The 22,868-nt window shown below is 40.1% G+C and overlaps 1 protein-coding gene across 10 annotated transcripts in view; it reads left to right on the top strand.

Annotated features, from left to right (window-relative positions):
* hyd (E3 ubiquitin-protein ligase hyd) overlaps positions 1-22,868 on the top strand; it is a 93,886-nt gene that overhangs the window by 24,767 nt on the left and 46,251 nt on the right. For 7 of the 10 annotated variants that reach the window (XM_089647370.1, XM_089647373.1, XM_089647372.1 and 4 more), the window contains exons 8-25: positions 2,652-2,932; positions 3,980-4,137; positions 4,466-4,605; positions 5,265-5,454; positions 6,250-6,372; positions 6,753-6,949; positions 8,998-9,096; positions 11,098-11,268; positions 11,679-11,864; positions 13,015-13,129; positions 13,222-13,335; positions 14,251-14,518; positions 15,734-16,019; positions 17,135-17,307; positions 19,193-19,527; positions 19,866-20,011; positions 20,345-20,511; positions 20,869-21,096. In XM_089647370.1, coding sequence (XP_089503496.1) covers positions 2,652-2,932; positions 3,980-4,137; positions 4,466-4,605; positions 5,265-5,454; positions 6,250-6,372; positions 6,753-6,949; positions 8,998-9,096; positions 11,098-11,268; positions 11,679-11,864; positions 13,015-13,129; positions 13,222-13,335; positions 14,251-14,518; positions 15,734-16,019; positions 17,135-17,307; positions 19,193-19,527; positions 19,866-20,011; positions 20,345-20,511; positions 20,869-21,096 — 3,377 coding nt within the window. The remainder of the gene's footprint in view (positions 1-2,651; positions 2,933-3,979; positions 4,138-4,465; positions 4,606-5,264; positions 5,455-6,249; positions 6,373-6,752; positions 6,950-8,997; positions 9,097-11,097; positions 11,269-11,678; positions 11,865-13,014; positions 13,130-13,221; positions 13,336-14,250; positions 14,519-15,733; positions 16,020-17,134; positions 17,308-19,192; positions 19,528-19,865; positions 20,012-20,344; positions 20,512-20,868; positions 21,097-22,868) is intronic. The other 3 variants (XM_089647375.1, XM_089647368.1, XM_089647366.1) reach the window with 2 other exon arrangements.

Genomic DNA, 22,868 nt, shown 5'->3' with positions numbered 1-22,868 from the left:
GTAAATTCGTAAAAATATGTCATATTTCGGCATGGATCGAAATTTTTCGGCCGATTTCTGTCGCGCCGTATTTTTTCAACTCGGATATTCGAAGTAAAGTTAGTAAAAATACGATATATTTCCGCGTAAATTGAAATTTCGCGTCCGATTTCCGTCGCGGTGATGAAATACGATATATTTACGCGTAAATCGAAATTACGCGGCCGAGTTTCGTCCCGGCCGACCCTTTAAATTCAGATATTTGGCGTAAACTCGTAAAACTACGACATATATCCGCGTAAAATGTATTTTCTTGGCCCTTTAAACTCGGATATTCAAAATAAATTTGAAAAAATACGACATTGCAGTGTAAATCGATTCAGATTTACAAAATAATAATACTAATTAGGACGATGTATAACCACGTAAAAATACATTTTTCGGCCTTTTACCGCCACGGCTGACTTTTAGATTCAAATTTACGAAATATTATGATTTATTTTCGCAAAAATCAAATTTTTTCGAATTACACGTACAAATTTTCGTGCGCGGACAAAAATAAATTTCGAATTACGAATTAACGAATTTCGAATTTAAAAAAAAAATGTATGAAAAAAATTTTCAGCGGAAATTTTTTTTGCAAAAATTTCGAATTACGCGTTTTTTCGAATTATCGGGGTTCGAATTAACGGGGTTCTACTGTACAAACAGAGGGAGATGTGAACCGTGTTATGACCAAACTGCACGCACTATTAAGAGGAATGTTTGCACGCGAATTATTTGAATAATAATTTTTTTTAATCAATAAGTATAGCTAATATCTGAATTAGAAAATATAGACCTTTAAAGAATTCAATTTTTCACTATTTCAGAGGCAACTTTGATAATTTTTTGTAAGTTAGTGATATATGTATAAAAAAATTTACTATAACAAATTTGATTTCTAACGCAACAATTGGTTGTTAAATTCGGTCAGCAAATTAAATTTAAAACAGATTTTTTTATAAAAAAAATATTTTTATTTTATGCTTCCATTACATTTGCATAGAGAAGGAGGCAAGATTATATTTTTATAATTGCAATTAAATCGCAGGTCAAACTTGCCTCTAAAATCGTGGAAAATTGATTTCTTAACTGCCCATATTTTATACTTGAAACACAAGTAAATAAAGTAGCACATATTCGTAATAGATTTTTGCCAAACCCTTTGATTAAAAAATAATTATTCAGTTTGGTTGGGTATTTTGGCAATGGTGATAAATGTAAGGGTGACATGACAAAATACTAATTGTGATATGGTTATATACGGTCACAGCGCCTCCTTTAGATCATTGACGTGTCTCTTAACCCCTCAGGCCTCTGGCATGTTCTGTCAGTAGGTCGAAATCCAAATAAATTGAATATTTTTGAACGATCTGAGAACTAAAAGCTGTATTTGAAACGTGACGAAATACGCTTTCCAATATTATTATTTTAGAAATAAGTAAATAAATTTAAGTATTTGAAATATTGAATGCAAACTTAAAAAACAATTTAAAATGGCTCACCTTATGTTTATTGCAACTAAAATTACTCATAACGAAAATGTATATGAAAAGACACACATTTTATTAGACAATTGTAATAAAATGTTTTCAATTTTGTGACAAACTTTATTGTCACCTCCTTTTTTTTTGTCATTTCTTATAAAAAATTCATAAAGTTTTGTTAATTTGGTTTCATAAAGGTGCACATTTTAATTCTTTTGTAGTTAATTTTTAGATTTGAATATAAAGCGTGGTGTTTTCTCTTTCTAACACCGTTTAGATCATATTTCTCATCATGACGGTAAAGGAGACAAAGATTTCTGTAAGACCATATGAGTTGTTCCCGGAAGCGAACAAATTAGCCTGACGGGATAAACCTTATTTTTCATAAAATTCCAGGAACTTCGATGGGGATAAAGTCAGGGGAACTACCTAGCCACTCTAAAATATAAAAGTTATGGACATTGAAATGTGTTTTTAGATTCTCACGGCCAAAAGCATTTTTGTTGTTTGTTTTTGGGGTGTTATGCCGTGTTGCGCTAACTCCTTCTTTAGCCGACGTTTCGGACAGCGTTGCAGTGTCCATCATCAGGGCAGATCCGGTAGATCCGAAGATGTGTATCTACCGGATCTGCCCTGATGATGGACACTGCAACGCTGTCCGAAACGTCGGCTAAAGAAGGAGTTAGCGCAACACGGCATAACACCCCAAAAACAAACAACAAAAATTGAAATGTGTTGTCATGGCTTTGGCCTTATGGTAGGGTATGGTGTGGTAATTTATTGGGAAGGATGTACATACATCCCCTGCCCTTGCTACCGCTGAATGTACCTTATATTTAACTGTCTTCTAAAGGTTTTTTCCGCACAAAGATTTTTTTGCTGGCACTTCCTGAATAATCTGTATATTTGATACGAACATTTGTCATGACGAGCAAAGAGTTCTATTCCGATCCTGAGGAAAATTTTCTTTGAAAAGAAAGCAGAGCCACATAAGTTTAGATTAGCGCCCTTCAGGCTATTTAAAATCGGTGCTTTACGAATTATTATTTCAGAAAAATTTATTTACAAGCATTGTGACCAACGTTAGCAATATCTTCTCGAAATGTCAAAACCGAGGGTTCTAATAAAATATGTCTTTCTCAGAACGTGGGAGTGCACCATCCGCGCGCCCAGTGGCTCGGCATGGGTTACGCGGGCGCCGAGCGCATCTCACACCTGTCAGCCGCCGGCGTGCGCTGCTCCGTGGCCGGTGACGGGGCACGTGTGGCCACTTTCACCGACGAGACGCTGGCGCATGCCGCCGCACGCCTCGAGCACCCGGCGCGTGACCTCGCGCAGGAATTGGGCGGTGGTCGCGTGGCGTCGCTGCACGTTTGCGCACTCTACACTGTGGCCAGAATGGACAGTGGCTCCATCTATTGGTGGTAAGTGTTGTGAATACTATATATTAGTTCTATTGTTCCCATGATTATCCACTGGCTATGTGAATCCTAAAAAACACGAATTTATTTGTTAAAAAATTGTGCATATGTTTATGCTTAATTACTGGACAAACTAGTGGGACAGACGGATTTCTACTGACATTATGTATCTTGAAATTGAGAAAGCCTTCAATACTGTTCCACAAAAATACCAAGAGGTTTGAAAGATATTTAGAAAAGATTCATCTTTTACATCCAATCCTAGGAAACACTTCCTTGCAAATAGAGTAGTGGATGCACGGAACAAACTTCCACCACATATCATTGATGCTGCTAATATAAACCAATTTAGGGCTCGATTGGATTCTTATTTGCAGAGAAGAAAGGATTAACTTACTTGAATTTAAAACAACTCGATTACTGTTAAATTATTGTGAAATCAGCAGAATGCTGCCTGATCATTGCATAATACTTTCTTCACTTGATACAATGCACATATTGAGACATTTTTCCACTGCTCAAAACAGTGATTGAACTCGTCAATTTGATGTTTTTTTTACATTCACGCCAGCAATTTGGTTCCCTTCGAGAACTTTTATCATCCAGGAAAACTTTAAAATGCAAGATCTGCTGAATAAGGAAGATGAAGCTGGAAATGGTGCCACGCGTACTTTCGGTCGACCGACGACATAGCTATGACGAGCTGGACTGATGGTCCTTGTATAAGTACAATCGCGTGGAACTAGAGCTCTATCATTCCTTCACCTACATATTATCGCAAGCGACTGACATATGCGTGGCACTAGCTTGAAAGCATGGCAGTCATGCTGTTTGGCGACTAAACATGGCTGGAACCAATATTCCTGGGATCAGTTGATATTATTATTGCTTGTGCAATGATAAAGTGCTTGGTTTACAGAGGACTGAACGTACGGCACCTGGGTGTGAATCCAACATCTACGACTAGTATCTTCAACTCAATAATTCAAGCTGAAACCCATCAATATCACTACATTATTATATTAAAACTTGCGCCTTGTTATGTTCCAGGGGTGTACTGCCGCTAGCCCAGCGCGCGCGCCTGTGGGAGAAACACCGTGCGCGATCCCGCAAGCAGAGACCTGCGGGTGGCGCTGCTGCGCAGGAGGTCACCATGGGGGCCACCGTCACCATGAAGAGCTCGCCCATGTACCAGCCGGGCGCCATAGGTAACAAACAACTCACTTAAACCTACCTACAATTTGACTGTATTTCTGGGTGTCAAACTGGCGCACACCGAATCTTTTTAATAACATTTCACATGACAGAAAACACAATTTTTATTTATTTTCGGATTTTTTTATTTCATTCTGACCTATGTGGGTTCTAACGAAACCGAGTTATGTATTACTTCACCTCGCAAAATATCATTAGTTCTGGTAGGCTTTGAAAATGATAACTGTCAAAACACGGTGGTTATGTATTATGTTAAAAAAATACTGATATTGAAGTTAGAAGGTAATAAAAGCTAATTATCCTTTTATTGTTTATGTGCAGGTTTCACAATTTCGTGCGGCGTGCCCAAGGTGGGAATCCTGCAGTATGCCGCCTGGAACCTCTCAGACTCGGGAAGGTTCAAGTTGCTGCCGGCTCCAGTCCAGGATAGGCAGGACTTCAAGGACAAGAGGGAACAACAAGTAATAATTCAACCACACTACTTCAAATATTAATTAAAGTCCAATTACATAAAAAAGTATCTCAACCACATACTAGTAGTTCTGTGAACAGTAGACTTCGGTAATGTTGACTATTCTGATTTGAGAGTTCTTGCGTGAGAGCGTGCTTATGCGCTCCAGCGGAATAAACATGTATTATCAAACACAGCTATCATATTGACAGGATTGACTGAACCCAGAACACACCAACAAATCTGCAGACAGACGAAATGTAAAGTGGTCGACTTGAAACACGACTTTGCTACGCTCAGTCAATGAAAAGAGAAAATCATTGTCCCACTAAAAACTCTCCTATACGTTGGCTTGTGTTTGGTGACCAGATCTGATTAGCCAGATACTTTCATACCCCTCCCTCCTTCCTTCTGCCTCACAACATACCCTGTTCGGGGAAGGGGATACAATAGTCTCACTCCGGTCAGATGGGAATCTTGTGCAATATTCACATTAAAAAAGAAAATTAAAGCTATTAGACCTAGCGGCGTTTGTTAACTGAGGATCTTTTCAGGGGTTCTGTGACAAAACAAACAAAGTGATGAAAAGTTGTAGTCTTGTTACCTATTATTTTATTATGTTCTTTTTTGTTGTGTTACCGTTTTCAGTAACTTTCTTAACCGTTTCAGAGCGTATCGGCCGCCCTGGCAGCCTGCAGCGGCGGTAAGAGTGGAGGCAGCGGCAGCTCGAGCGGCGCAGGCCCCAGCGGCTGCGGTAGCAGTGGGGCTCCGGCCTCCAAGGAGACGGCCGACCGCCTCGACATGCCGCCTCCGCCCAGCCCCGCGTCTTCCACTTGCAGCGACACCAGCACCTCCCACAGTCAGTACATATATAGCTTGTATACATACATACCGCTGATAGATCTATTGTAGCCTCTCTATCTTTTTCAAAATGACACTGTAACAGAAAAAGAGGTTGCGGTGGAGCCCTCGGTGATAGGACCTAATAATCATCGCTCTCGGTATGCAGATCTATACATTGAGAAACCACATTTTCTTGAATGATGGATGTTGATTTTTTGGTTGTATGGCTTTACGCTCGGGGGGTATTCTGACGTTCAAGAGGCTAAGTAGAACGGAGATGATTAATATCAACTGTCTATAGTTATGTCTTTGAAGTGATTCACAATAGCTAATTGATCATTTACTGAGGAAATTGAAGCGATTGACAATTGGGGCTTTGGCATTGAATGGTGGAATATTTCGATTGAGTTTAAGACGCCATAGACGACAAACGCCATTGACGCATGTTTCGCTGTGCGATTGACAATCGTTCATTATAACTCAACTGTACGGAATAATTGTGGAACTAAAACAAAAATAGATTATCACTGTATTTCAATGCACATCATCAATGACGTAAGCATATGACGTTATCATAGATCGTCTCCGGACTCCATTTCAATGTAGGTCTCTTAAAGACCTAGATGCGTTAATTCCTTCTTTAAAAGAGTAAAACCTCAGAACCTCCAATTTGGGTTTATACAGTAAGAAATTTTAAATTTAAAACAACTCAATTATTGTGAAATCAGATATGAGCGCATCAGAAAAATGCTGCCTGCTCATTAAATAATAATTATAAAAAATTGTTAAACACATTATATTTGTTTTCTAGAGAGACAGCGTCGAATGACAGTGCGCGGTGAGGAGGGCGGGAGTGGAGAAGGTGGTAAGAGGGACGAAGAGGAGTGGCCGCTGAAGGATGTTGTCTTCGTGGAAGATGTTAAGAGCGTACTAGGTAATGTTCTGTCCTTATTGTATAATATGTCACCTCTAATAAATTCATGCGGCGAAAATTGAATTTCTTGATAATTTGTTATTCCTATTAACTTTATTACCCAGGAATTCCTTTCCACTCTTCCAAATGCTTTTCTTGCTTAGATATTACACAACTTAATAATTTTATATCATGTGGTAATATGAGGCTTATGTGTTGAAGAAAGAAAGGGGCCTAAGGAGAATGTAAGCATTGTGGATCATTTCCCAAACTCAATTCACTAAATGTGTACTGCTCTTAGTTTGTTATTTACCAATCAAACAAATATACATTCTACGGTTTATAGTTATGCTTAGCAAGTGTGTACTCGTGTTAGTTTGGTTTTTAACAATAATATAAAGGAGATGTGGCAGGTCGCGTGCTGAAGGTGGACGGAGCATATGCCGTTGTGCGCTTCCCGACCGCCAAGGACAAAGAGCTGGCAGCCGTTAGCGCCGCGAATCCCACCGTTCCCAAGGACCCCGCCGCGCCCCCGCAGCCCGAAGACTGGTCCACCCTGCTGCAGGAGTGCCGCCTGCTCAGGAGGGACGAGCTGCAGGTGAGGATCAACACCTAAATAACTAGCCAACCATGGGATGCACCATAACACTCGCTTCTTTAATATTCTTGCCTGTGTAGAAAGATTCCACAAGACTTATGATATATACAGGATTGTGATCGCAATAGGAGAATCTGACTGTAAAATATTAATTGTGAACTTTGAAATTGACACAACTATGGTTGGAGATGGTGAACATGGAGTAAGGAAGGAATCCGACTTACCCCTTTGATGTTCTTCAAAGATTATGATGGCATGATTTCACTCACAGGAGATATGATTTCACGCACAAGCTTCCATAACATCCAGGTCGGATACTAAACACACTGAGGAAAAAGAATATGTTCACTGCACAGGCCTTCTACCCTGAGTTGATATTAATAACAGCACTGAAAACAAATAGATGTTCATCAAACAGGTTCCATCAATAAACTGGTTTGACAGTCACTTTTATTGTTGTAAAATGTTACACACACACGCGGGTATAGTCAGATAATGATAGGTACTTGTAGGTAGAAATGGGATGGGAAAATCAAGGACAATGTTAAAGGAAGATTAATAGTTGCGTCAACAAAGATCTTCCCGTTAATCTCTCAACCTGTTGAAGGTCGGAGCATAAAACAGAAAAGTATTAGTGGAGCTTAACGTTTTATTAGCCCAAACGATGCTGATTTTGTTTTTCATACATTTTTCGAAGCATTAAGGTCAAAATCGCATCACAAATTATTCTAAGGATCATATTAGAAGGCTCGCATGTTCTCCAGAGATCCATCGGCATTTCCCTGGTTAAGTGCCAGCTTATCCCTAGCGGATATCTAAAATTTATTTGTACCTGTCATTCAGTTTTAATTTAATCTGTGGAAAAGCATAATATTGCTAAATTTATTTAGATTCATTCAGGACGCTTACATAGCTTTATAAAAATAAAATATAAACATATCTTTGAATTTCTATATTATTATTTTTTTAATATAAAATGAGGAAAAAAAATCATTTCTCTGAATATAAGTAAGCATACTATTTGGTAAATATGTAAACACATTGCTACCGTGGGATTAAGTGGCAACAAATAAAAGTAAGGTGGGTTTATTATCTAGAAAATAAAAAAAATATTTAAGAATACTAAAAATGTATTGCCACAAAAACGACATAATTAAAAAAGAAATTAATTAGCATCGTACTATATAATCTGTCTGGCAAAGGGCTTGCATAGGTCAAATGAAGGTGTGATACCAGTTTGTTCTTGATACGAAGTAGTAGATTCCGGTTCTTCACAGCAACTCACAGTTTATAATTTATCCAAAAAATAATCTTGTAGTCCAAAGCAAAACAGCCTCACGCTGCTGGTCTCCAAAAGGGTCCCTCTTAACCAATGAGGATCGGCAGATGCCATCCGATTCCATTAATCCAATGGTCAATGCTCCATATGCAAAGCTGATGCTCACAAAAATTGGCGAATGTGTTCGTCGAACCTCAGCCAAGAGGAATGCCCGCTGCTCTGGGCTGGTGATCAAAGAATGGCGACTGCTTCCAATGCAAATCACAGATCCTTGCTCCCTCAGGTTTGGTAACTCTCCAAGTCAGAATTCCAGGGCTGTCAATTTGACCAATAGCAAAATGACAATGTGTAGGTACTTAAAGGTCCCACACACCAAGACCATAGATGCGATGTAAGTAAAGTGATGCACACACACCTTGTTACAAATCTTATATGTAACAACATTATCTGGTAAGACAGTACAATTTACAATATATAAATTACTGTCCGCTAGCACACGACGCCCAAAACGTCATTTTACGGCTAGCTCTAGAGTGGGGTCGGCAACCAACGGCTAAATGCAATTTGAAAATCCTCACCTATTTTGGGACTCCCTGGGCCAACCAGATGAATTTATATTTATATATTTTTTTCATTTTACATGAGAGTTTAAAAAAAATTCTAAATTAATTGTGATTTTTAATGTTACGAATTTTTTGATGAGGCACTTTATATTTAGCTAGTGTTATTGTTTGTGATTTTGACTAATCTTCCTTTCTATCATCAACAGGTCATGAAATGGAGTACCAGCAACAAGGGACCTGATTGTTTCCAGAAGACACCTAGAAAGTTATCAGTCCCGGCTGATGTCACGATTATGTCTATTGCCGTAAGTTCCACCACCTGACTTATTTTGTTATGTTTGTATACACTCGCTGCACACATAAGCCGCCCAAACAGGGCCTTCAGCATTTCGAATTGTGTGAACACATATTCACTACAGAACATACCTTATAAGAACCAGTTTCTCCGAGGCACATGTGCGCTGAATCAAGTGACTTCTGGTGGCTGAACAATCTCCTTCTAACTGACCTGAAACTCTCCTCCACCGTATGAAGGAGATCTCATCAAGCATGCTAATACAGTAGAACCCCGTTAATTCGAACCTCGATAATTCGAAAAAACGCGTAATTCGAAATTTTCGCAAAAAAAATTTCCGCTGAAAAATTTTTTCATACAAATTTTTTTTAATTCGAAATTCGTTAATTCGTAATTCGAAATTTATTTTTGTCCGCGCACGAAAATTTGTTCGTGTAATTCGAAAAAAATTGATTTTTGCGAAAATAAATCATAATATTTCGTAAATCTGAATCTAAAAGTCAGCCGTGGCGGTAAAACGCCGAAAAATGTATTTTTACGTGGTTATACATCGTCCTAATTAGTATTATTATTTTGTAAATCTGAATCGATTTACACTGGAATGTCGTATTTTTTCAAATTTATTTCGAATATCCGAGTTTAAAGGGCCGAGAAAATACATTTTACGCGGATATATGTCGTAGTTTTACGAGTTTACGCCAAATATCTGCATTTAAAGGGTCGGCCGCGACGAAACTTGGCCGCGTAATTTCGATTTATGCATAAATATATCGTATTTTTAGTAACTTTACTTCGAATATCCGCGTTGAAAAAATACGGCGTGACGGAAATCGGCCGAAAAATTTCGATCCATGCCAAAATATATCATATTTTTACGAATTTACTTCAAATATCTGAACTTAAAAGGCCGGCCGCGACGAAAAACTGCCGACAAAATTCGATTTACGCGGTAATGTATCATATTTTTACGAATTTATTTCGAATATCTGAATTTGAAGAGCCGGCCACGACGGAATACGGCCGCAAATTCTCGTTTTACGCGGAAATATATCGTATTTTTACGAATTCAAATTCAGATATTTGAAATAAAGGGCCGGCCGCGACAGATAATTACCGCGAAATCTCGATTTACGCGGAAATATATGGTATTTTTACGAATATCTCAATTTAAAGGGTAGGCCGCGACCGAAATCGGCAGCGAAATCTCGATTTACGCGTAAATATATAGCATTTTTATGAATTTTTTTCGAATATCTGAATTTGAAGAGCCAGCCGCGACGGAATACGGCCGCGAATTCTCGTTTACGCGGAAATATATCGTATTTTTACGAATTCAAATTCAGATATTTGAAATAAAGGGCCGGCCGCGACGGAAAATTACCGCGAAATCTCGATTTACGCGGAAACATATTGTATTTTTACGAATATCTCAATTTAAAGGGTAGGGCGCGACCGAAATCGGCAGCAAAATCTCGATTTACGCGTAAATATATAGCATTTTTACGAATTTATTGCGAATATCTGAATTTACAGGGCCGGCCGCTACGGTAATCGACCGCGTATATAAAGAAATAATTGGTATTAATACGAATTTACAACTAAAATACCACCCGGATTTGAAGAGGCGGCCGAGAAAATCGATTTTTGGCGTATTTTTTTTTTTTTTTTTTCATAAAATTTCGAATTACGTGGGAATTCGTTAATTCGAAATTTGATTTTTGATGTCCGCTGGATTTCGAATTAACGAGGTTCTACTGTATTGGACATCTGTGCAGTGCGTTAGTTAGTCCTGTGTCAAATCTGGTTCAATGAGCTCAAATTTGCTTTGAATTTAAGTGTCATTTTTAAAGAATTCAGACAAACGACAAAGTACCTGCCTATAATATAATAATGGAAAATTATTTTAATTGTCATTTTCAAATTTGAAACTGATTGGTGGAGACAAGTCTGAGTTAGTATTGTATTAAGTATGGCGGATTTAAAGGTTGTACTAATTGTTTCTGTGTTGCAGGTTGACGCTCGCGGCGTTCACGCTCTGGTGCGCCGTGCCGGAGGCTCGCTGGGGTACATGGTGCTGCCACTGAATGGGGCGCGACCGCTCACCGACGGGACCTTCCCCACTGACTCCACCGCCTTTCTGGGCAATCACCCGCCCTCCATCTCCCTCACCTGTGCCGCTGAGGTAAATTACTATCTAACCAACCTACTTACTTGGCATATATTAGTCCCAGAACGAGATCTACATGACGTCATCATCTTCTTTCTTTTTCGTTTTCATGGAAGACTTGTGAGAAGGAAGCGATGACATGCTTACAACCTCTCTCTGGGACTACAATATTAGTGCTTTCTACATAACAAAAAAAAAATTACATTATAAAAGGGCAAGGACTATGTCACACCAAAGCGTGTAAATGTATTATAATAATTCATTCTCGATACCAGATGATTCTCCTTGTCAAGAAGAAGCCCTAATTAAATTGCTATCATGTGCTGCAATAGAACTTGTGTTGTAGACCAATAATTTCATTAGTTATTGAATAAGTAAATGATAATGTTATTTTATTAATTTCAATGAATGTTTACTATTCCCAGGGAACCGAGAGTGTGGTTCTTCTACGCGATGGCAACGGAACCCTCTACCCACTGGCGCGAGACTGTCTAGGCTGCATCCGCGAGCCACCAACGCTTGACCTGCCGCCCTTGCGCTGCGCCACAGCTCACTCTGTCCCGCTGCCGGCCGCCTCGTCGTCTGCATCCGGACAGGGTGCCAAGTCACAGGTAACAATAACATTCCTACCATCTTGATGTTGCCTATAACACCTAACCTAATCGAGGTTTTCTTGCTTCAAAAAGGTATCCTGCGTTACAAAATGAAATCATAATCAATAATATACGAAGTCAGTCGAAATACCCATTGCAGTTCATTATGGGACTTTTCTGCGCAGGATCTGAATTTTCGTAAAAATGCTTAAAAAACCGAACTGTCCTCAAATCGGATTGCTAGCCATGCTAAAAATGAATGAGATGGGTAAATTATAACACATTTGTAAAACTGTTAAACTAAATAGTGTAACAAAATATTCAGTTTTGGAAACGAGTCCGAACTTTTGTTCACCCGATTTGGGATTCTTAGTAAAAAAATTTACGCAGCCAGCAATTTGCACACCATTTTTAAAAGGACTAGAATAAATTATAAGTCTAAGGAATAGATTAAATGCATAAATTATGTTATGCGCACTTGATGACTTGATGTGATTTTCTCACGAAAACGGCGCTATACAATTAATCCAATCATAATTATTATTTAGCAGATTTTATTTTTGAGGACTATACAATGATATTGCAATCCGAGATGCCTGTTTAATCTCAGATTTATAAATTGCAGAAAGGGAGAGTCACGCACCCCTCCGCGCAACTTGGTTTGTTCCCCCTTTACCTGATGGGCTGGTCTATCAATTTGGATATCTATAAGGAAACTGATTTACAATGTTAACACTACAACATTCACACGTTTGCACTTGTGCGCGATAAATTTAAACAGTTTAGTTTCCGTTAGTTAATTTTGTGACCGAACAGTATTATTTTTATTAATTTATTTTACAATTATTACTTAGTGGAGTGAATGAATTGCAGTACCCCGATTAATCTGCTACATCTTTATTACATACTAGGTACATTTTAAAAGTGAAATGCACTGTTAGTAATTTCAGTCAAGTGCCGCCTCTGGTGGGTAGGACTCTAGGGGTTATCATACTGTGAAAGCGTTGTCCACTGGATATGCGAGAATGCCATAAAACAGTTTGCTAAAGCGAATATTGTACTTCCTACTGACTCGGGGCAAAATAAACACTTTAAATAATGTGGTAGAAATATTTCCTGAACCGTGTACGTAAACATCTTTTTTATGGCTAATTGTTTTGTTTTACAGCAACAGGTGGCACTAGTGGTTCTAGTAGCCGAGCTCCAGCTGATGATGCCATACGTCCTCCGATGTGATGTAGAAGGAGTTCGACATATTCTGCACCAACTAGACACAGAAATGAGTGAGTAACCTTCACTTTGAATCAATTATTAAGTTACATGACCAACTTTAGAAGCTTGCAGAACTCAATTCAACTTGTGATTGTGCTTTCAGAACATCAAATACTATCAGTGCTGGCCGAGAGATGCGACGGCAACAGGAACGTGCTGCACGCCTGCGTTAGCATGTGCACACCAACCTCCAATAAGGAACCTGACGTCAACAATGGTGAGCCTATATCATCCTTGGCGGTCAGACATTTACACTTTACTCTATGTTCTCCGAACCTTCTGAGTTTTTCAGGATACCCATATTCTGAGAATTTTATACCTCTTCTTGGTCCGCAGCAACTTGAAGAGTGGTTCAGCTATCTGCAATCATCGAGAGGTGGGTAGCCCCCTCGTGTTGGAAAGGGTACAGAAAAGTTTCTAAGATTTCACTACGTCTGAGAGTGCGACCACTATACCTAGCTCTACCCGACGAACTCACTTCTGGGCATGCTCGGACATCACTCCTTGCAGCTCAGAAGGGAGGGGTATGCCACCACCCACCTATTCAGAAACTGCTGCTAGCAGGGCCGGCCCCGTGCGGGCGCAATTAGAGTAATCCGCTATGGGTGCCGAATTGTCAAGGCTCTGATAATACCTAACAGTCTTAACACATCGCCCTTGAGATTATTTTTCACAGAAGTGGCGCTACACAAAAATAAAAATCATCCAAACATTATTAATTACAGTAATCACCTCCTTACTACCTATGCGTTTATCTCGTTTCTGATGACTATCTTAGACCGCATCATCATCATAGATTATTCTATCTACCTTAGCCGGTAGGACCAACCTGTCAATGGTTTTCCCAGTGGGGAGGAGTATATTGCTCTTGAACCAAATCTCTTCCAATATCAATAAATATTGTGTTAGTGATTCTCTAAAAGATTTCTCCTCATTGATCCTATCTTCACCACTGCCTGAAATTTAAAAAAAAAAAATTTGTTAAATATTTGTAAATCTCACATTTTTTGCAAATATTATAAAATGTGATTTCTAATTGTATTAATATTTAAGTTACGTCGTGTATAAGGAATTTAATTTAAAAAATGTATTGCTTTGAAAAGTGTATTAACATATTTTGTTGTATTTCTAGGTGACGCATCATCTTCCATGGTGGTGGGCGGAGTTCAAGAAGAACCAATCCCCACCCTATCCTGGCCGCCAGAGACTTTCGATCAGACATCTGGGGACGAAGACAGCCTCATGGGCTTGACCAACAACAGTGGCTCCAAATCCGGGGGCAGCGGCATGGTGGCCGTCTGCGATCCCACGGAGCGACGCACCAATGCCCTGGCGGCGCTCAAGGCCATGTGCGAGAGCATCGTGCTCGCTCCGCATTTACCACACCTGCTCAGCACCAAGTAAGTTGATATTCATTTACAATGAATTCATGATGGTTTCTAAAGCTATAATTTGAGAGAATAATTGGCTGATATTAAGTTATACCACTCGGGCGATAGCTACTTAAATTTGGGTAGATGAAATTAAATTAATTTATTTATAACTTCCTGCAAACGGCTAATATGTTTAGTCGCCAGCTTGATTAAGCTTCTATCAAATACCCAAAGATGTCACTAATGCTCCTGTCGTGGAATATTGTACATAATTTATCGTGTAGTCTGCAAGTAAACATCAGTTTAAATTGTTTTCTAAAAATTAGACACTTGTTTTTTGTGTTAAAAATTGCATTTTTTAATGTCTGCGACTGTACTCGGTAGACCATACACAACCTACAAAAATAGTAATTAGTGTTGCCAGTAGGGAGAGAAAGTGTGGCAAGTGGAGAAAAGGGGCAAATAAAGGGAATAAACACGCGCGAAACGTAAAGGGCGAAAGAGCAAGCTCTCTCTCATAATGGATTCCAGGCATTGATGGAAACAAAATATAAATTTTATTGGTAGGTAAAATTATTTTACTATCCCAAAGAAGTACAAGTTAGGGAAATTACGGTAATTAATCCTTGAATAGAATTCACACATTTATAAAACCTAAATATATGAGAGAAAGTGTGAAAAATAGTTGGATTCAATGGTTTTAAACTACAGTGAGCAGTGAATACGTTTCCATATGAATATTCCGAGGTATTCTGTCAGCGCTTTATCAACAGCATACATATACCTGGACGGATGACGAACCTCATGCTGGCACTGTTGGTGGATTCGATGGAGTCTTTCGCTGCATCAGCTAGTCCAGTTTCTTCACCACCCAGGATTCTAGAGTCTCCATCTTCTATCTTCGTGTCACCTGTTCCTGTAACTTGCTTTATTTTTGTAATACCTGCTTCAAATGTAAAGCGCCCCTGAGGTGATATCTCACAAAAGTGGCGCTAAACAAATTGTCAAATAAATAAAAATATTTTTTTGTATTGAACACTGCTGAATCCAAAACCGAAAGCCCGGAAATCTCTGTCGCTCAAGTGGATTAACGTCCACAGTGAATTTCTTTGACTAAGCCTCGTGGAGAAATGGTGAAAGAATGCTGAATGTTGTTACTGAGGTGTATTTCTATTTAAAACATTGAGGATACCCGAGATGTGCGTAAAATTATGAAGAATTGTATCATTAATTTTTTAACAGGGACGGGCAGGGCCAGACACCCTTCATGCTGGCCGTGTCTTCACGCGCCTACCGCGCTGCCCTCGCGCTGCTTGATGCGGCATCACGGTGCGCCACCTCGGAGCAGCGCGCCGCCGCCATCTTCCCGCGCAACTCGCCTGCCGACGCGTCTCCGCTCCTCGTGCTGTGCTGCAACGATACATGCAGCTTCACCTGGACGGGCCAGGAGCACATCAACCAGGACATCTTCGAGTGCCGCACGTGCGGCCTGACAGGCTCGCTGTGCTGCTGCACAGAATGCGCCAAGGTTTGTCACCTTTACTATATTATTATTAATGACTATTGATTTGACTCTATGCCGAAAAGGACGGTCCGTTTAGTCCCAACTGCTCCCAACCGTCTGGAGCCAGTGAGACTATGACATCCCCAATTGGGATATGCTGTGAGGATGAAGGTAATGGGGAAGAGGAAGGTGATGATGTAGCTGGCTATTCAGATCTGGTCACCAAACACGGCCAAAGTCATTTTGAGCATTGTTTCAATTCTGAATGGTGTCTTACACCAGGGCGATACTGAGAGTATGTTCCACTCTGGAACGTGCCGTAAATATAATATATATTATTTTTAATTAGTAAATTGTGAAATAACAAATTAAATTTACTTGCGCGTGCCGGGATTTGAACCCGCAACCTCTGGCTTGCTAGTCGAGAGCCTTACCCCTCGACCATGACCGTCGGAGGAGAAGTTGATCCCTTTAGCTGCGGTGCATTTGGGGCACACACTCTGACAAATCACTTGAGAATGGGTCGCTTCTATGACTTGTTCTTGTGTTCAACAACTTGACTGAAATGATTTGCCGGGTTTCTGTGTTTCACGGCGCATGTTCACTCGTTCTTTTCCTCAAAAAGATCCTCCATACAGCGCCCCCAAAGTTGATACAGGCCCTGGAATAAATAATTTTCTGGCAAATCTGTATCTGCAGATAAAAACAATAAAGGTCTCGCTCTCTTGCTACCTCGGAGCAGTGTGGCACTCACATTTTCTTGCACAACTCGCCTGCTGAACTGTCCCCGCTCTTCGTGAAGAGACAAGACAAAACCCAAAGACATTTCTCATACATTTTCAGATTGTCATTGCACCATACTCATAATTTGTAAAATCTGATTTTATTTGTCAAATTCCTTTAGTATATACGGATCCATGATATTTCATCGAAATGACAACTAAACACACCTTTAAAAAGTCATAGTCATTAGTCATTAGTTTTTGTAGGTGTGTTGAACTGTTATTTTGATGAGATACCCGGTCACCAGTATATACATATAAATATTATATAACGTATTCGCAGTGATGATATCTAACATAACTGAGCGCTTTACAATAACACGAAGTTGTAACGTTTAGTTAAAATGTTGCTACCAGGTATGCCACAAGGGTCACGACTGCAAGTTGAAGCGCACCTCTCCAACGGCGTACTGTGACTGCTGGGAGAAGTGCCGCTGCAAGGCGCTGGTGGGCGGCAACTGGAACGCCCGATGCGAACTGCTCGCTCGCCTTACCAGGGACACACATCTCGCCACACACTTCAACTCGCGGTGAGAGATCCTCTTTTTCTTGGGGCTAACAACCTAAATTATTACACATAACAATTATATATGTAGTAATGTTTTATTCTTTCCTGTGTAAGTAACCTCACAAAGCTCATATTATAACATTTATAGTAAAAGCGTTAGTAACCTCACAATGTCAGTGACATTAGTCATTATGAGCCATTAGCTTTAACTACACTTTATTGCAGCTTGAACGGTTTTGAATTGTGTAGTTTTAGATCGTTTTTAATATTAGTAATAATGAATAATTGTATTTGAATTTCACATTTTTAATGGATGATTATAATCAGAAAAATAAACTTTATAATTAATCTGTACTCTGTACTACAGTGTGTCTACAGAACATTTTGATGCGTAACTTACCTCAAATTACTACATTGTGTCTATATAATATTATGATGAACATGTCAACACAGTTTCTAAGTTCTAACCTAATAATGTAAAATATGGGTGGAACTACGGTGGAGACTCCCAAGGAGGATATTGTGTTTCCACTTATGACGTCAGAATAACACCCATGCGAACACCTCGGCACAGGTTCTCCTAGTGAGGTGTTCACAGAACATTACTACCTAAGTTTCAATCATGTATATACAGTTGCAAAATAAAATATATATCTTTTGCACATTTCTGACAATATCCTTAGTTTGTGAAAATATCCCTTCAACGGAAGCAATCTTCCGAACAGGCCTTCCATTGATATGCTTGGTGTAACTATAAGTGACCAGCTCAGGTACGGGGGCTCCATCGAAGCCAGAGTAAAGTTGGCCTCTCAGAAGCTGGGCGTACTGTACAGGGCCCGCAGATACTTTAATAGTACACAACTGCTCACCCTGTACAAATCGCAAGTGCGCCCTACTGTCGAATTTGGCAGCCATCTCTGGTACGGAGCCCCTAAATACCTGAAAAAAACCTTGACTCTGTGCAGAAACGGGCGGTCCGTTTGATAGATTCCCCAATCTTAACAAACGGACTGCAATCTTTAGAGCACAGGCGTCAGGTAGGTATGCTGTCCTTGTTCTATCGGTATTACAATGGAAGATGCTCTGAGGAACTAGCGTCATTGATCCCTCCGGCACCGGTGCGTAGTCGGGATACACGCCAAACGCGCGCCCAACACTTGTACACAGTTGACACTTGTCACATGAGAACGGGTCGCTTCTACGATTCGTTCTTAAGTTCAACAGCTCGGCTGTGGAACGAACTGCCGGCCTCTGTGTTTCCTCCCTCCTACAACATGGGACTCTTCAAGACCCATGTTCACTCCTTCCTCTCCACAAAAAGACCCTCCACACAGCATCCCCAAAGATGACATAGGCCCTGAGGGAAATTATTTTCTTCAGGGCCTCCTGTGTGGAGTAAATATTAAAAAAAAAAAAACGATAACCCGTACTGGGTCAGAAAAAGGAGTTCGATCCTCTCTCTGTCTAGGGATACTTGTAATTCCGGTAGGATTGCGATGCCCTGACCAACACGCAATAGTAATAACGCAAGATATTGTACTTACTGAGCTTGATGATAATTCTGCATGCTGGTATGTTGAAACCAAATGGGGATAATGTTCAATAAAAAATGAATCAGTGTTGTGAGTGTTAAAAAAAAAGCAAAGTCGTTTTACGGCATATTTTACAGCGATTGATATCTTCTCACATGTTGAGAAGATGGGGGTTGCATATTCAATCTTACATGTTTGAAATCCTGCTTTGTGATTGGTGGAGCCGAATGAAGCTACTGGTGCAATGTAACCCCAAGAATGGTCAAACGTCGTGATGAAATAATCCCACTATGAACAAGTTTATAATGTATTGTGCATCTTATGTAACAATATAGTCAAACCATTTCTTGGACTAATCTATCATTATTATTCCAGTGGTGAGAGCATCCTCCTTTTCCTCGTTCAGACTGTCGGGCGCCAAGCCGTGGAGCACCGCCAGTTCCGGGCATCCTGGCGCGCCCCCCGCGGCAACCGTCCCGCCGGCGCCTCGTCCGGCTCCAACCAGCAGCAAAACTCTCAGGGCCAGCAACAGAACAAGCCCCCGGCGCCTGTGCCCCCGGGCGGGGCCGCATCATCCTCGGCCGCGGGGGCCTCACAAGCGCCCCACCAGGTCGGTGCGCAGAGTCACGAAGAGCGAGAGGACGGAGATGCGCCGGATCACGATTTGGAGCCGCCTAGGTTTGCCAGGAAGGCGCTGATACATTTGCTGGGTAAGCTTTGTCTACAATCAAGAATTTAATCATTACAATAATCCTTTTTGTTAAATATTATCTTTACCCAGGAACATAATTTATATCAGGGCCTTAGTCATCTTTAAATAATAATACTTGGATGACTTGTATAGCGCCGTTTTTGTGCAAAAACACCTCAAGGGCGCTGTGGATGCTGTGTGGAGGGTTTTTTTTTATGAAAGGAAGGAGTGAAACAACCCGTTCTCAAGTGATCAATGTCAACCGCTTAATCAGCCTTGCATACTTTCTAGATCTCCACATTTTTTAAATTCTCAACTCTCAACCTTCTTTATACTAATGAATGTGTTGTGTTACAGCGGACTGGCCAGCAGTGGAGGCAGCCCTGATGTGCGGAGCCAGCGAGACAGAAGCCAGTGGCTCAGAGAGCCCCGCCCACAACCAGTCTGGCACAACTCTGCTGGACAAGTTTACCCATGCGCTCATAGTCAAGTGCACAAATGAGGTGGGAAAACTATCTTTCTTATTATTTTAATCTACAAGACAACCAAATCTGTGAGATGTTATCTGAACTGACTGCTTGATTCATTAGCAGGGAGCATTTGTGATCTGTACAAATTTCTTAACCAATAGAATGTTTATCGAACACACTTGCGTTCCAATTCTACTGTTTATTTTATTAATGTGGCTTCTATGACATAATCCATTTGATTGTTGTTTTTCGTGTAGGGTATGGATTCAAGTTCATGTAAAAATAATCCACTTGATTGACAGTTGGGGGCATTTTGACTTTACTTTTCCAACGTTCAATGGGTTAATTGTTGAATTATTTTTCCAGATGTTAGACACTCTCCTGATGACGTTGATCAGAGAACAGCAGAATGATTCCCTGGCGGGGAGGGCAGAAAAGGCCAGGACGGTGGCCCGGCGGTTTGTCCGCTCCGTGGCACGTATCTTTGTCATATTCAGCATCGAGATGGCACCGGGAGCTGCCAAGAAGCGAGGGTATGCTGTGAATCTTCCTAACCTTGCAATTACATATTGACTTTTAGTGTATTTCAACTTGTAACCAACACAGTCGTCAGTAGTCACATCAATCACCTGGACATGTATTAGTATGGTCATTTCTGTATAGCATATTTTATCTTATCCCCTTCCTTTCGCACACAATATTAAAGACACTTTTATAAATATTGGGTTCAGAATATGACATTGAATTAAATTTATTTTTCTTTAGTCTATTAAATTTTTTGCAGAGATGAGATATTTTAAACATTTTTTTCTTCTGTCCTCCAAACGAACCTTGCAGATCCCTGATATTTTTTTATATTAATATTACTAACTTAACAATCTCCATTCCAGACCACTGTCGGTGTCTCAGTCTCTAGAGCGATGTCGTCGAGTGTTCTGCTCGCTGGCTCGCTTGGCGGCAGAGGAGTTATGCGAGACGGCAGACGCGCTGGTGGCGCCCGTCCGCCTTGGTGTGGTGCGGCCCACGGCTCCCTTCACGCTTGCCTCCAGCTTCGTTGACGTCATCAACGGCACTGAGGACCTGTTCAGCGTGGAGCCGCTGCAGTCCAGAAGATACAAGTTAGTCAATTAATCCATCCGTCTTGATTGTGGAATTCTTCTTCATTATCACGCTGGAAGCCCACGTTGCCTGTCACATTGTTTCTCTACAAAGGTATAGCAGAGAAGGTATACCATGAACAACTCTGTCTTACCACACACCTTGCTTCAATGACATTCATGTATAGTCTCATAAATACTCTTCTGTTATTATCTAGACTCTTGACATGACCCCATTCAAATATTTGATTCACTTGATCTTGCCTTCTCTTCCTCGGCCGTCTCCGACTTCATCTTCCTAAACAAACCATGTGAAAATGTATAATATATTCAATCATATGTGGTTATTATGTAGTCATTCGACTGGTGGAAAGTTAAACTGGGAGACCGAAGTCTAAGACTAAGGACGGGTTGTTTCGGAAAATTTGAACAATTCATCAAATTTCAACGTTCATTTTCGGGTTCTGTGAAAGTCCTATTCAAGTTCTCTTATTATATCATTGTAGGCTAGTTGCTTGACAAAACTGAAATAAAAACAGAACTTGAAAAAATCTTTCACAGAACTTGAAAATGAACGTTGAAATTTGATGAATTGTTCAAATTCTCCGAAACAACCCGTCCTTAGCCTAAGCCTAAACATATATCTTGATAACTGTTCATTTGGCGCTCAAGTGAATGGAAGATGTCAGTGGCACCCCAGGAAGACATGGCATGGTCAAGTGAATCAAATGCTCTAGTCGGGTTATGACTTTTCTCACGTAAAAATATTCATCTTGATTTCTTTGTTTTCGCAACATGAATAACAAATATATTGTTGATTTGTATAGCAGCACATTTGTCTAAAATCACCTAAGGGCACTATTCAAGTATATCTATAATAAAATTGATTTATGTGGCTTACAACTAGTGATGTATAAATTCCCGGGAATTTATTTCTGGGGAATATTCCCCTGGACGGGGAATTTTGGGAATTTCGATTTTAACAACATAATACCTCAAAAATAATAATATTTATTAAATAAAAAATAAAATATACACACGTATGTACATATAGAGCAGGATAGATCCATAAAAACTATTCCCGTATATATAGGAATAGGATCCAAGAGAAAAATAACAAAAAAACACCGATCAAAATTATTTTAAAGTGAATAGTAGCTCTATATAATTGTATACTTTACAGTATTAGTGGCCTATATACACTTTATGCTATTAAACGGTACATTTAAAAAATCAATCGTAAAACTGTAAAAATGACACAACTTCACAGATCGTTACTGTTCATCTGATGATACCGATTGGAAACTGACACTATCAACTTCGCTTCCACTTTCACCTTAATATTCTTCTTTTTCTTCATCCGACCCGGACGAAGTTGTTGCCGACTCAGGATTATCTACGTTTTCTTCTTCCTCAGCACAGTCAATTGGATGTTTGCGTTTGCGAGTACCAGATAGGTTTGAAACGTTATGACGCGAAGCAATCTGCTCATACGTGGAAGAAAGGGTTTTCTTGGGAGCAACTTGAAAGCCTCTTTCAGAGGAAAGAAGTTTCCAATTGTGTGCCACAAATGTTATTTTCCCTGCTCTTTGAGTTGTTAGACGATTCCTCCGTGTTGTATGAATGCGACTAAACGTGCTAAAAGATCTCTCAGTGGCTGCTGAAGTAATGGGAACAGTCAATATTCTTATGGCAACCTACGACAAATCAGAACATCCGCACATCCCCTTCCACCAGGTCACTGGCGTGATTTTATCGACACACTTCCATAGGAATGCCTTGCTCCATGATTC

This window comes from Hesperophylax consimilis, chromosome 26 (genome assembly GCF_061612785.1).
Source record: "Hesperophylax consimilis isolate HC1 chromosome 26, BYU_Hcon_1.0, whole genome shotgun sequence".
NCBI lineage: Eukaryota > Metazoa > Arthropoda > Insecta > Trichoptera > Limnephilidae > Hesperophylax > Hesperophylax consimilis.
The sequence above is the reverse complement of the archived record's forward strand: the minus strand, read 5'-3'. Positions and strand labels throughout refer to the sequence as shown.